This window comes from Rattus norvegicus, chromosome 4, assembly GCF_021556685.1.
Source record: "Rattus norvegicus strain SHRSP/BbbUtx chromosome 4, alternate assembly SHRSP_T2T, whole genome shotgun sequence".
Taxonomy (NCBI): Eukaryota; Metazoa; Chordata; class Mammalia; order Rodentia; family Muridae; genus Rattus; species Rattus norvegicus.
In genome coordinates this window covers 94,531,696-94,547,370 of record NC_141537.1, presented here as the reverse complement: position 1 = coordinate 94,547,370, position 15,675 = coordinate 94,531,696, and the positions used below count along the sequence as shown (strand labels likewise).

The 15,675-nt window shown below is 37.5% G+C and overlaps 1 protein-coding gene across 2 annotated transcripts in view; it reads right to left on the bottom strand.

Moving 5' to 3' along the window:
• The window catches only part of Grid2 (glutamate ionotropic receptor delta type subunit 2), a 1,491,717-nt gene that overhangs the window by 349,233 nt on the left and 1,126,809 nt on the right, over positions 1–15,675 (bottom strand). For both annotated transcript variants that reach the window (XM_087659390.1, NM_024379.2), the window contains 1 exon segment: positions 11,204–11,401. In XM_087659390.1, the coding sequence (XP_087515516.1) occupies positions 11,204–11,401 (198 nt within the window).

Here is a 15,675-nt window from a genome sequence, read left to right as displayed (position 1 = left end):
TGTGATTGTTTAATGTTTACTAATAGTGTAAATTCTGATTTCGCCTTCCAATATTCCTTTCCTATGAAGCATACAACGTGAATTATTACCTACATGAACACAGAAAATGGATCAAAATGTGAAGCAAATCCCATTATTAATTTTCTTAAAGTCAAAATTTTATGTAGGTATTTGAAAGCTAAATAGACATTGGTTAATATCACATTGTTACAGATTAATTTTAAATTAAAATGCTTAACACATTAGCATTAATTTCCAAATATACTTATGGAAATGAATAAATTTCTAGGCTGAACTAATGGAAATGTTAAAGTCATTTATATTCTGACATTAAGTCACAGTTAATAATATTAAAATATATTTCCTTTTACATTTATATGCGGTGCATTTATGAACTCATTGAAAGGACAGAATTAATATGGTTACAGTTAGTACATGGTAGGGCAATTAACCTAATTTTGAAGTGCGGTGCATAAATAGGTCCTATCTTGTTAGTATAGCTATTAGTATCATTTAGCACTTACATAGTACTTACTACCAGTTTTCAATTATCATTTCAATTTACCATCACAAGCACTCTATGAGTTAAACTATTAATATCTCAAACTTGCAACTAAGAAATGTGAGTCAGATTAAGTCATTTACCTATTGTGACAAAGAAGAGTCAGGAGTTGCCAACCCAGGCAGGCCACCTCCAAATCAGTGAAAAGCCTGCTGCCCTTCCTGTGTGAACCAAAAGATTAGCTCAGTTCTTCAGAACTGGGGGTGAACTGTTCTCCTTCAGAATACAGCTTCTAATTCACACTGTAAGATCCGGGCATGAGATGCATCCATTTAATAAAATCCCAGACCAAATAGGAGAAGAATATCAAATGAGGAATACTCTGTGTATGAAGGAAACTTCCTAGAGGCTTTTTGAGACATCTTATCTGTAGTCTCACTGGATGGATTAACTCACATGACAGTCAGAGGCCAAGAAGCTGTGGAATTCATGTTGTGTGAAAGCTATCTGGTGACCATTGAAACAAACAAACGAACAACAGTAGGACAAACAATAGTCTTTCATTGTATTCCTTAATGTAGAATTACTGCTTTAAGATCAATGCAAGTCTCTTTAGACTTTTATTTTTTCATATACATGGTTATGTATGTATATTTCCTTCTTCCATAAATATGGTGTTATGAGAGTAACAGGCTATACTCAATATCCAACTCTAGTCTTTGTAAAGATGGCAGAGTTTTAATCATCTCTTTGTGGTTACCTTCAACTCTCAAAATGTAGAAGGACAGTACATACATATTCAAAAGCTATCTGTTGACTGTGATAGTTTTCTGATTAATTTATTTATCATTTTCTTTCCAAAGTATTTTAGAATATTTCAGTTGTCATGTGCTTATTATGATCAATAGAGATTTGGTGTACCTATTTTTACACATGGCACCCAGATATAGTTACTATCTTTTTTGAGATATGATCTCATTTAACTCAGATTGGCTTTTTTTTTTCTTTTCTTTTTTTCAGAGCTGGGGACCGAACCCAGGGCCTTGCGCTTGCTAGGCAAGCGCTCTACCACTGAGCTAAATCCTCAACCCGGTGTACCTATTTTTAAATATCAATGTTTTTACTATTTTAATACATGTTTTATCTCTGACTCTATGATAATAACAAGAACATTAATACTAGTTAGCTTTTGGAGTTCTTCATCTACCTGTAAGCATCCATTCTCAAAATCATGCTGGTTTCTGACTCCCTTCAGCAACTTCATGCTTGCTCACACGTATTACCTAATTTAAAGTCTTAGGAAGAGTTTGATTTTCATATTAGTATTTATAATATTTTTCTCCTTTCCCTAAATTCACCTACTGAAAAGTACATGTTTCCAATTTTTAAATCTATTTTCACCTGGGTAAGATGCCCACTCCCCAGCTGACAGCAACTCCTTCCTTCGGTTTTTCTCTATCTCTCAGGCAATGCTTATCTCATACCATCTCTTTTATTTTCTCAATGTTAATAATAGCATTTATAGGCAGGAATTATATTTTTATAATCATATGTTTCATACCACTGCCAATGGCAGATTTTCAAAGAAATTTTGTCAACTGTTTACCTTTTTCATTTTGGTAGAAGTTAATGTTTTAATAAAAACTTTAGAATTTGGCCGAAATGGAATAACACCTTTTACCTTAGGAAGAAATCACATACTTCATGGTATTTAATACCAGAATTCTAGCCAGACCCTCGTCTTTAGGATGCTGAGATCTCATATATTCAGCTCTCCTATCTGGGACTCACCTCAATATAAGTGAGTCATCTCACAATTCTGAGCTCAAGGCCAAATCTGAAGTTCTAAGAAGGCAAATTGTCAGCCTTGGGGGAGAGGTCAACAAAGCACGGCGTTGGCCATGTTAAGGAGCTGGCTAAACCTTATCATCTCTATTGCTTCTGTAGTTTCTATATTAGCTCTTTATAAGAATTATTCCCCAACATTTACTCATTCTTCTACTTATTCTTTTGTGTTTGTTAGGATTTGTCATTTGGATTATTACTGTTATTTTCTTAACTTGATTTCTCTCTGATGAATACTCAGACTGAGCAAATAGAAAACACTTGCAGACACCGAGGGTGTGTATATACAAACAAGTGAGCATATAAGACATTAGAGGTAGGACAAGAATTCAAACCAATGGAAATTATCATAGAGTTAGAGAGTATGAAATGAGAGTTTAAATGAATCCTCCTAATTGTTCTGCTTAAAATAGCTACCGAAAGGAAAAGCAATGTCATTGCCAGGAACATGGAAGCAATTCTGAAAGAAAGTAATGATGCATTATATCAGTGGACAATTGTGGAGAAGTAACAAGTGATTGTGTTTATGGTGCACTCCAGGTTTGTAGCCAAATACGGATTGTTGATACATGTGTGAGGTACATCAGGAAGGAGGGAAACAAGAGAAGTCAGGAGTTCTGGACTGAGCTACTTGAAGGCTGAAGTCATTCACTGTAATAGAGAGGAATGGGGGCAGGCCAGATTAGAGGGAAAACATGTGCATATTCATTCTCATGCTTTTCCTCTTTCCTATGTACCTATCTGTTTCTTGGAGAAGGGGAACTGTCTTGCATTGTAAACAACCCTCAGAGTTCCAGTAACTGTCATTCAAAAATGGCTTTTTGTCCAAAGCAGCCATTCTGAAAATGAATATGCAAAACCTAACAAAACTTCCTCAGAAGGGGTCCATACACAGACTGCTCTAAGGTGAAGAGCTCTTTAGTTTCCCACGTGTGTGCTTATGTTCCCCTATATTCTCAAGGTCCAGAGGAAGAGATATGACTCTCCTCTTATGTCAGTGACACTATGCACTATGCCATCTCCCACAGGATGCACACTTCTCCCAGTCTGGAATTTCCAGAGTAACTTCAGCTGGAATTTTCATGGAGCTTGCATACTAAGAAAATGGCCAAGCAATATAAACACTACTTTATAATTATGTACCTAGAATCACAGGGAAAAAAATCATGGTTGGATTGTCTTTTAAAACTTATGTTAAGCCACCATTTGGTTGCTGGGAGTTGAACTCAGGACCTCTGGAAGAGCAGCCAGTGCTCTTTACCGCTAAGCCACCTCTCCAGTTCAGAATTTATGCTGAATAGCTTCACTCACATATGCATTCTTTATGTGCTTGAAGTCATCTTATTCATTCAATTTTTTTGGATTTCTAGCCTGGGATAGATGAAAGCTGAGGTAGTAGATGGGATTTCAATAGCCAACAGCAGGTGTCAGGATTTATGCACGCCCAGTTAGAGGATTTTCTCATCAGAGCTCTGATCTTTATGTCACCTTGGCTTTGACTGATGCAGTAGTCCGTTAATTTATAACCTTTAACCTACCAATCTTTTTAATTCTAAACGTATTTTCCTGAAGTTCTGCTTGCCCTTACCTATATGCTGTCTTTAAACCCATAACCATTCCTGGACAGCATCCTTCCTTTTGGCAAACATCCAGCGCATGGTCTTTAGCTTGATTCAAGCCTTATTATTGCCACTCACCTATGCTTCTCACCTATTACACCATGTGCTTAATGACTCAAGTCCTTTATCTGATTGAATTGCTCCTTGATGTTTGTAATGTGTGCCAATTAAATATCACCTGCAAATTCAGAAAATTGCTCCTCCAACAATCCACTAAGGAATTAGCATCTACATAATTTATGCTTCCAGAGATCTCCCCTCATCCTTTGTGTGCATTAGTGTTAAAACCTCCTTGTCAACAACAAATATTTAGAAAAATGTTTTGTCTTCTTTGCACACACAGTGTATGTGGTCTCCTGTGTCTGTTCAGCACGACCCTACACTGGTATCCAGTGGACAGATATTGGATATTGGACATTCCGATTCTTACCATGTGCACATTTGAACTCCTTTCAGGCTTATATCTAGCACACTCTGGGGAACTCAATTAGGCCATTAATAAGTATTTAGCTTGAAAGACAAATTAACATCTTAGATATCTATAAGGAATTCTTTGTTTTCAATTAAGTATCATGCTCTTAGTCCTCTCTTTAAAACACTTAGTTTGCAAAACTTCATCACACTTCAGAAGGTTCATTAGCATCCATTGCATAGGCAACTGAGGAAGAGGGAACGATTCTGATTTGGTGACTGACAAAGCCTTGGTGAATACAGATATTTTCAAGGACCTTGTGCAGTCCCGAAAAGGTGTGGAAGCATGTAAAAAGGTACGTGCTCAACTTCCACACTGAAACCTCTGGCCTCTTTCCAACTACTAATTCTTTCTAAAACACAGGAATTATGGGCATTCTGCCACCACAAACTGGACTTCCTACGAGACAGTGATGAGAAAGATGGTTCTTTATTGTGCCTCCCTGCAGATCAGCCTGACTGTGAGGCTGGTAAACCTCATTCGTACCAAGAGCTATTAAGGCCCCCTCTTCTTGTGTAGATCGATGGTGGGGAGAGGGACAGATTAGCACACAGAAGTTTCCCTGAGCTATCCCTTAAGACAACCGTCTTTGCTCTCTACTCTTTTTTTTACCTAGTAGCACAAACAACACCATCCATTCTCCTTGCTCCGAAGTAATAACTTGGGGGTTTAAATAAGAAGTCGGAGCTCGTGCTTCCATTAATCTAACACTGTTAATTGTTATATAAATGTTATATGTCATATGCTTTTTTCATCCTCAGCACAGCTTGCTTCATTCTAGATCAACAACTTGCCACTCCTAGGCAGTTCCATTGGGGTGTTTATCCGGCACCACAGCGTCACAATGTCCATGGCCAAAGTTCTGTGTCTCGGCTGTGCTTCTCTAGTGTGTTTTATTCTGTCACCATTGGCACATTTCCTCTACTTCTGAGCATGTTTTGTTTCTTCATCTCTGAATTTGCAGGTCCTATTAGTTACTTCTTAGTATAGTAACTAATCGTCCCCACATCAGTATTTGTTAATCTATCACTGCCATTTTATTACAGACATCCCTTTATTTTCTAATATATTATTTTTTAAAAAGTGTTCTTTCTCATTCCAGTGCCTGCTCAGGCCGGTCTAAGCTATCTTTTTGAATTCTGACTTAAATAACTCTTTTCTTCTATGAACAAGCTTTGTATAACATTTACCTGGTAAATGATAAAGTCTAAATTTTTGTACACAGCAAATCCATCTTCATTAGTATTCCTGTTGTTGTCTCCTACATTCCCGTTTATCTTGAAGACCCAACTCAAGTGCTCTTTTTCATGCAATCTTTTCCTTTTCCCAGGGTAAAGCTGCTCCCTGGCCTAGGAGTTGCCATGGTAGCCTATGTCATTTGTCACACTGTGTTTTTATTGTTTATTTATAGTTCATCATCATGTATTTATGGAATATTTAAAGCTAAGAACAATTATCTTACATTTACTTACATGACATTAACCACCAGGCCCAGAATATAACATGCATTCAAAAATGTGTGCAAATGAATAGGGCATTTCATGTACTTGGCGTACAAAAGGGAGCATAATCTCAGTCTTCTACCTTGCACAGGAAAGACTATGGAAATAAGTTCCCTTTTCTCTCTCTTGTATATGATATATATATATATATGTATATATATGTGTGTGTGTGTATGTATATGGTGCAGGTGTGTATGCATATGTATATGTATACAATGTATATGTGTATATATGTACATGATAATCTGTATGTGTATATATGATGCATATATATTATATATATACATATATACATATATCCACACATATATCTCATAAACTGGCATTTTCTTTTCTTTATAAAAATCAAATCTTGTACTTATTTTACTTTTTATCACAGCTTATATAGATCTCATTCAGCTTCAGCTTGCCTAAGCTGTCCTTATTTTTCTTCCCACATTTTCAATCCCAGCGAAAACCACACTTTGTCTCCTACAGTTGTCAACACTCCCATCACAGATGCTGTCTTGTGAGCATAGACAAAGTCCACATCTTTTCAAACTACCGTTTGAAAATATATATATATGATCATTTTATCTTATGTGAGAGGATGTTTTGCTTTCATGCATGTCTGCTTTTCATGTACTTGCCTAATGCCTGGGAAGGCAAGAACAGAATGCTGAATCCTCTGGGACTGGAGTTACAGATAGATGATATTCTTCATGTGTGCACTGGAAATCAAATCCACGTCCTCTTTACCCTCCACATATATGTATTTATATCACTACATGAATTCTGATTCCTTTCTTCACCTTGCCAATAAGAAGGTTAAATTAGTTCTTGGATTCTGAGACCAGACTGCCTGCATCTACAACATGCCTCCCAGTATGGCCGTGTGGCCACGTAAAGCTCGTTTGCTTTATTGTGTTGCCTGCAGCATTAAGGTAGCAATCACCTCTTCTGTTGTGAGTACTAAATGTAAATAAATGCAAACTGAAAAGCATTAGTTAACACCAGTCAGTTCTAGATACATGCAAGCAATTACCCTACAGTCACTTCCAAATTGTTTTGTGAATTTTGATGTATGTTAATTGCCAGCAATGTCACATATGTGAACTGAAATATGTGTCTTTTCAATCAAGTGACATTTTATATAATAATATGCAGAACAGAAAGTAACTCTAACTAAAGGTCTAATACAAGTTGTTCCTTTTCTTTATAAAATCAATCATATTTATCTCCTACTGTGCCATTGAATTATTAAATTCCCTACTCCAATGCAATAGATTTCCTTCTGTGTATCCTGCATATCAGTTTTTCTTTGGAGACTTTATTTTTATCTGTGGTTTAAAACTTTATTACGAATCTTACAACCTCTTCATACACCTGTCAAGTGTCAACACTGACAAATCTCCATCGTGGATTGTAAACATTTTACAACCTATTACTTGTAACCTAATTAATATGCTCATTGTAACTTTTGATTTACTGCTTTGTGCACATGTAACTGTTGATAGTTTTTCTATGATTGTGATAATTACCCTTTCACATAAAAATGGGCAGTATTTTGCTTCTTGACCATTTCCCCTACCTCCAATTGGGCAATCTTTTATCTTGGGAAGCACTGATGTTTTATACAGAGCCATTCTTGGTGCCTATCTTGGTGGTGGAAACTGGCATGCTGTGTTTGTCTGTTACTGGGGACAGTGCCACCTTTTGGATACAATAGTTTATGGTCAGAGCCAGTGTGTATTCAGGCTGAGGTTCTGAATCAGAGCTATTGGCAAAAGAACACTAATGTTTATATTGGGATAGATGAGAGGCTGAAACCTAACCCTGGAACTGCTCAAAGTCACCCTGCTGCCAAGACAGGAGAGACTGCATGAGAACTGGGACTACACCAAGAAGCAGGGCTGCAAGAGAAAAAGCAAGTCCAAGGCCTGATGAAATGTGCCTGGATCTTGTCCCTGGCAGCTTAGCTTTGTGAGCCATTAAATTATCTTTTCACTTCAATTGGATTGTCATTTGCAACCAAAGGCACCTAATTAATTTAACTTAGAAAATACAGAAAGATTATATTTGAGATGAGAATGCCTTTTCAAGCAGTGGGAAGGAGCAAAGATGTAGAGGAGATTGAAGACAGAAGAGAAATGGGGCAAAGAAAGGCAGAGGGGCAATTTAAATTCCATCTATATGCTGATGAGCCTCAAATGTATGACCATTCCAGATCCTATATCTGAACTCCAGACTCTTATATCAAATTACTTATTTCACTTTCTGTTTGGATGGCTCTGAGGAGGACAATCCACAGCTCTAGAGCCAACCACTGGCTCAAATTCTAGTTCTCTTATTAGCTGTTTGACTTTGACCAAGCTTTTAAAACTCCCATTGCCTTGTTCATTTTTATTCATATCATAGGAAGAGCAGTTATTTCTACTTTATGGAATGATTATAAGGACTTAAGGCATCAACACCCGTAAAATGTTGACCGATACTTGGCTTCTATGTGTCTACCGATACTGAACTGTAAAGTGTTAGTCTTTACTCAACATTCAGAATACTCTTCTCAGTATGTCTTTTTCTATTTTCCCCAGTTCTAGTCAGGGTTATCACTCTCAAGTCAATTTCAGAGAGGTGGGAGTGACAGAATAGAATATGCTAAATGCCTAAAATACTAGGAGAAAAGGTAAAAAAATTAGTCTTATCATAAAAATGAAAATAAAGTAAAACTTAGCAGGTAGTTGGTAGAAAACAAAAAATAATCACAGAGGCATAATTAAGATGTCACCTAATGCTGTATGGTGACATCACTGATTTCATTTCTTAAATATTGAAACTTTAACAATACCCAAAGAAATCTCAAATTACCTTACAACTTAATATGGAGTAGTACAATGATCAGGTAGATAAGTTTAAAAAGGGTTTTACTTTTAGAAAAGGAAAGAACAAGAGAAAAGAAAGGAAGAAGATAGCGTACAGCATTGACATTGCTCCTTCAGATCCAGTGACCATGGAAGGCTTCCATCGACAACTTTGAACAGACACTGAAAAGCAAGTAGCATGCAGAAAGGATGAATTCGGAGAACACGGATGGATGCAGGAGCAGGTCTTACTAAGGTGAGAAAGATTAAAGACTGTAGCCTGGGACACAGTGACTAACAGAAACAGATGAGACCAGAAGGCAAGTTGGTAGGGCAAATTATTCAGAAGCTTTAGAAGATCATATTCTCCACGCTGACTGAAATGCCATGCTATGTCTTTCACTCCAGAGTGATTAGCTCGTTCAGACTACTGCACTGACAGTGTTCTCTGCAATGTTCCCAATGGCTATGATAGAAAACTAACTCCGATGTTCCACACCACATGACAGGATAGAGAAAACGATCTGCACATGCACGACAGAACTGTCCTTAGCCATGAAGAAGAATGCCCATATGCAGAGTTTAGATTTAGGTCTGTAAGTTGGTCTGATATATAAAGGCATTTGTTATCAAGCTTGACAATGTAAGTTCAATCTCTGGGACCCATGCATTTCAAGGAGTAAAATGATTTCCTCAAGTTGTCCTTTGGCCTCTTCACATTTACTGTTACACATAGCACTACCTCATGCACATAAATAAGTGTAACAATAATTTAGATTTATACACATGCATGTAGATACATAGGATATGGAAATAGAAGAGAGAGTAATGAAGAGAAACAGATATTGTGATTCAGAGAGGCCTTAAAGGTTGTCTTAAGATAAAACTCTCTTAAGTAAATGCATAACTGCTAACCATGACTAGTATCCATTTCAAATCAAAGCTGTTAGGTTGCCCATAGAATAACAGAGTAAATCAAAGAATTTTCAGGTGAAAGAGTATAAGAAGAAGGGATTAACGTTTTCCTGATTGCCTTAGTATATTCAAGACATGATGCGCTTTAATGTCTAAACCCATCAGATGGACAATGGGCCTCTGTTGATGATCTGAAAAGTAAGAAAAACCAGTTTCTTCCTCAGCACCATGACCTCTCAAACCCCTTGTTAACTAGTTCACTCTTTCAATATTCTCCAGGACTCATCCGTTTGTCTGTCTGTCTGTCTGTCTGTCTGTCTGTCTATTTAGACATACTGTCTCTGTATGTAGCCTCACTTGATTTAGGAATCACTATGTTGACTAAACTGGCCTGATACTCACAGACATCTTTCTTCCTTTACCTCCTGAATACTGGGATTAAAGTTGTGTCCCACCTTGGCCTCTTGTAGACTCTTAGATAATGCCTGCTAATATCACAGTCAGCATATTGCATGGCGTATTTTTGTCAAGAAATTGAAGGAATGATATGCCTCAACTTCCAAACACTTAACTGTATATTTCAAAGACACAGCAACAACTTTCTCTCATCAAAACCATTTCTCAAACTAATGCCTAATATATGTGGGGAGTTTATGTTTTACACATTCACTTCTTTTTCTACATTAAATTCTTCTTTTTCCCTCTTGCCTAATCATATTCAATTCTGTATATATCTAAGAGCAAATAAATCTACATGAACACTTACTCTTCAATTATCTTTTTCTTTCTTTCCTTCATCAGAATATGTATGTATATATGTATATGTGTATATGTGTATGTATGTACATATATATGTATGTTCATATGTATGTATGGAAATGTGTGTGTGTCCTCTCAAGCCTGTGTGTCTGTGTGTATAAAATGTTATCCCCCCACCTCCACATTTTCCCACAACCTTGTACAGTTTATCTCTCACTTCATGCTACTGAAAAGTAGGCAGAATACTGGAGGGTGATCCTCTGTTGGGAATAGGTACTGCCGCAGGTTAGGACTGTTATTACATGACATAGTCATTGAGAGGTTACTTCAATTCACAAACCACAGGAGTTCTAAAAGAATGCTAACAGCTAATGTGTCAAATAATAGAATTTTGATATAGAACAGGCAAACAAATGAGGCAAAAATATACGTATAAACTCCCCTCAAATAACTGACAGACCCCAAAAACAGGCTACATTAGAAAATCCTAAGGAGACTAACATAATGCAACAGGTAGAAGGCCAACACAAAGAATAAAGATTGCTAGTGTCCTTTTCTGTTATGGGAGATGCATAAATGCAAATTTTATTTTACCATGCAGTTTTCTTTTCACAGCATTCATTAAGTAGGACTGGATGAATCTGTTGGACTAACTATCACAATCAAATATTTATATCAAGCTCTTTCTATGAAAATAGCTTTCATGGATTACAGCTGAAGTTTGGGGTACAAGATAAATATATTCTTACCTTAAAAACAAGTTCTCCTACTAGTCCATTCCATGTCCCATCTTCTTGTGGGCTTCCATATTTGTGGTCCGGTGCAACATAAATTTCATAGTTAAAACCCAGATAGTTAGATAGGGCATCTAAAACATCAATGGAGAAGCCCTGGTATTTCTTCGGTTTTCCCAAGACATTTTCAGAGACCATTACAAAAGGCTCCTCCTACATGGAAAAAAATCTTAATGTCAATAAACATTGCTCCCTAAAAACAACAATTTATTCTTTAAAGAGTCTAGCTGACAAAGTCTAAATGCCATTTCATGCTTTGAAACAATTAACTTGGGAATAGGACTTATACATCATTGATGCACCATGTTACTGAACTGGGCCTAATCACTCGTTTCCTGTCATCCCTCAGCTCATCACTGTTAGAGCACAACAGAGACGAAGTAGCTAAACTTTTCAAGAACACAATTTCCTGTTCCTGCTACTTGGGCACAACTTAAGATTCATCAATAGCGTAACTGATTTTAAGAAGCTATGATTTTACTGTCTCCATTAGACATTTTCTCCGCCTGTGTGAAAATAAATTAAAACATTAACATTTGCACAACTCTAAACATAGCAAATATTCAAAATATATAGTTGAATAAAATCTAAAATGCCATGCATACTAGGAGTTATTTGGCAAGTAGTTTTATAACTTTGATATAAACATATTTCATTAGAAAAACAGCTTCCCTATTATAACTACTCTTTAAAAAGTCACCTTTTTGATGAACTAATTTAGCAAAATTGGCAAACTGGTTTCATACCCTACCTCTTTCATCTTTTCACATTCTTTTATTTTTAATTTTATTTAATTTGGTATAGTTCTTGTGTATCCCAGGATGACCTTGAATTTACCATCCTCCTGGTCCTCCTCCAGAGTGTTGGAGTTACAGGACTCAACCACTATTCCCAGTCTATGTAATACTGAGTGTCAAACCTATGGCTTCAGAATAGCTCACGAGTACCCTCTCCTAAATCTCACTTTGCTCCATGTAGAACGAACACATTGGCTACTTTCAGTTTAGAACAAGTGTTAAGTGTGCAGTTGTTTTGAAACACGTTGGCAGATGACAGAAAATTCAACAATTTATTACTTAATATTCTAAACTTTTGAGGAAATAATTCAAACACATTAAAATGTATGGATATCCGTTGTTAGTATAAATAGTCCATGCAGTACTTGGGGCACAACTTGAGTAGAAGCCAGTATATAGAAAAATTTCCACCTTGAATCATTTTCCTATCAAGACACACAAAGAAGCCATCCTTGATGTAAACAATAATATTTTGCTTTTGCTCTTTTTCAGAAGACAGAAGTGAACACCCTGTAAAACATTGTCTCTATTTTGGGAATACTCAAAAATTACCTGGAGAAAAGTTTTCATTCTCAGGGTCAAGAAGCTTCATTTACTGATAGTGATGCCTTTTAAAATGTTGAGAATATATAAGCAGGTATTTTTATTTTTAGTGTTTTTTTTTAATTTTATTTTATTTTTTTTTATTATCTTGAGTATTTCTTATATACATTTCAAGTGTTATTCCCTTTCCCGGTTTCCGGACAGACATCACCCTCCCCCCTCCCCTCCCTTATGGGTGTTCCCCTCCCAAACCTCCCCCCATTGCCACCCTCCCCGCATAGTCTAGTTCACTGGGGGTTCAGTCTTAGCAGGACCCAGGGCTTCCCCTTCCACTGGTGCTCTTACTAGGATATTCATTGCTACCTATGGGGACAGAGTCCAGGGTCAGTCCATGTATAGTCTTTGGGTAGTGGCTTAGTCCCTGGAAGCTCTGGTTGCTTGACATTGTTGTACTTTTGGGGTCTCGAGCACCTTCAAGCTCTTCCAGTTCTTTCTCTTATTCCTTCAACGGGGCACCTATTCTCAGTTCAGTGGTTTGCTGCTGGCATTCGCCTCTGTATTTGCTGTATTCTGGCTGTGTCTCTCAGGAGCGATCTACATCCGGCTCCTGTCGGTCTGCACTTCTTTGCTTCATCCATCTTGTCCAATTGGGTGGCTGTATATGTATGGGCCACCTGTGGGGCAGGCTCTGAATGGGTGTTCCTTCAGTCTCTGTTTTAATCTTTGCCTCTCCCTTCCCTGCCAAGGGTATTCTTTTTCCTCATTTAAAGAAGGAGTGAAGCATTCACATTTTGATCATCCGTCTTGAGTTTCGTTTGTTCTAGGGATCTAGGGTAATTCAAGCATTTGGGCTAATAGCCACTTATCAATGAGTGCATACCATGTATGTCTTTCTGTGATTGGGTTAGCTCACTCAGGATGATATTTTCCAGTTCCAACCATTTGCCTACGAATTTCATAAACTCGTTGTTTTTGATAGCTGAGTAATATTCCATTGTGTAGATGTACCACATTTTCTGTATCCATTCCTCTGTTGAAGGGCATCTGGGTTCTTTCCAGTTTCTGGCTATTATAAATAAGGCTGCGATGAACATAGTGGAGCACGTGTCTCTTTTATATGTTGAGGCATCTTTTGGGTATATGCCCAAGAGAGGTATGGCTGGATCCTCAGGCAGTTCAATGTCCAATTTTCTGAGGAACCTCCAGACTGATTTCCAGAATGGTTTTACCAGTCTGCAATCCCACCAACAATGGAGGAGTGTTCCTCTTTCTCCACATCCTCGCCAGCATCTGCTGTCACCTGAGTTTTTGATCTTAGCCATTCTCACTGGTGTGAGGTGAAATCTCAGGGTTGTTTTGATTTATAAGCAGGTATTTTATACCCAGAAAATCAGCACTTTGATGTTCCCTAACAACATGGATACCTTGGCATCTTGGTATATATCCTGCATTTGCCATTATGGCTTCTGAAATTACCACTGTGTCTTCTCTTTAAAAGTTTTATCCATGTATTTATTTTAAAGATATATTGTCTTAGCATCAGATCAGTCAGAAAATAGACAGTAACAGTAAAAGACAGTTAAGGGTCCCCACTCCTTTTATGTAGTTATAATTCTCCCTAACATTTAGAACTACTAAGAATTAATGCAGCCTATGGCTCTCTATAACGCTTAGTGTAGCTATGTGACTAATTCCAGCTAATGCACTATAAGCCATTTGATATGTGCACCAGTTCTTGCTGTCTTCCTGTGAATTTCTAGCTTGAATAAGCATAAAATGGCTGGTGCCCTGGAGATTAGCCTGAATGCTACAGAGAAACAAGACAGAGAGCTGTATCTCTGATACTTGAGCTGTTGTACCAGACTAGAGTTGCCTTTTTTGGATGACTAATACATTAAAAAAATAAATTCCAACCTTTTCATTGAGCTACTGAGTCATCATGATGACTAATGGTTGATTATTAGATTAGTAGATTAAATCTCCTGAGAACAAATCACACTTTGCTATATTATTGACTTTTTTACTCTTAATGATATTATATGATACAAGATTGTAATGTGTAATATTATGTGTAAAACACATCCCATCTTGATAGGAGATTCTCTATACACTTTAAAGTTTATAGTAAAACTTTCAGGCCATACAAACAAGCTGAGTAAGTGAAGACATTTGCCTCACAACCTGAGTTCAACCTTAAATACATACATGGTAGAAGGAGGAGGTGATTCTCATGGGTTTTCCTCTGACTTCCTCAATAGTGTGGGGGAGTATACACTGCCCTCTTCCCACCAACATTAATAAATAGATAAATAAATATAATGAAAATAAAATATAACTCCTGAACAATTGTTAAAGCATTATACTCTACACTTGGGTTTATACAGAATAAAGGACGAATCAGGGACTACATGTGGCAAACATTTTGAAATAGCCAGTCAGGTAATAAGAAGTAGAAAAGAAGTTCTCTGCACCCAAATCCCATGGGAGGGAGAGCTAAACCTTCAGAGAGGCAGACATGCCTGGGAAACCAGAAGAGACTGCACTCTGCACACATTACTGATTCCAGAGGAAAACACCAAACGCCATCTGGAACCCTGGTGCACGGAAGCTCCCGTAAAGGGTGGCACAGATCTTCCTGGTGGCTGCCGCCGCAGAGAGCTCATAAGCAACACCCCATGAGCAAACTTGAGCCTCAAGACACAGGCCCACAGGAACAGCTGAAGACCTGTAGATAGGAAAAACTACACGCCCGAAAGCAGAACACTCTGTCCCCATAACTGGCTGAAAGAAAACAGGAAAACAGGTCTACAGCACTACTGAAACAAAGGATTATAGGACAGTCTAGCCACTGTCAGAAATAGCAGAACAAAGTAACACTAGAGATAATCTGATGGCGAGAGGCAAGTGCAGGAACCCAAGCAATAGAAACCAAGATTACATGGCATCATTGGAGCCCAATTCTCCCACCAAAGCAAACACGGAATATCCAAACACACCAGAAAAGCAAGATCTACTTTCAAAATCATATTTGATCATGATGCTGGAGGACTTCAAGAAAGACGTGAAGAACTCCCTTAGAGAACAAGT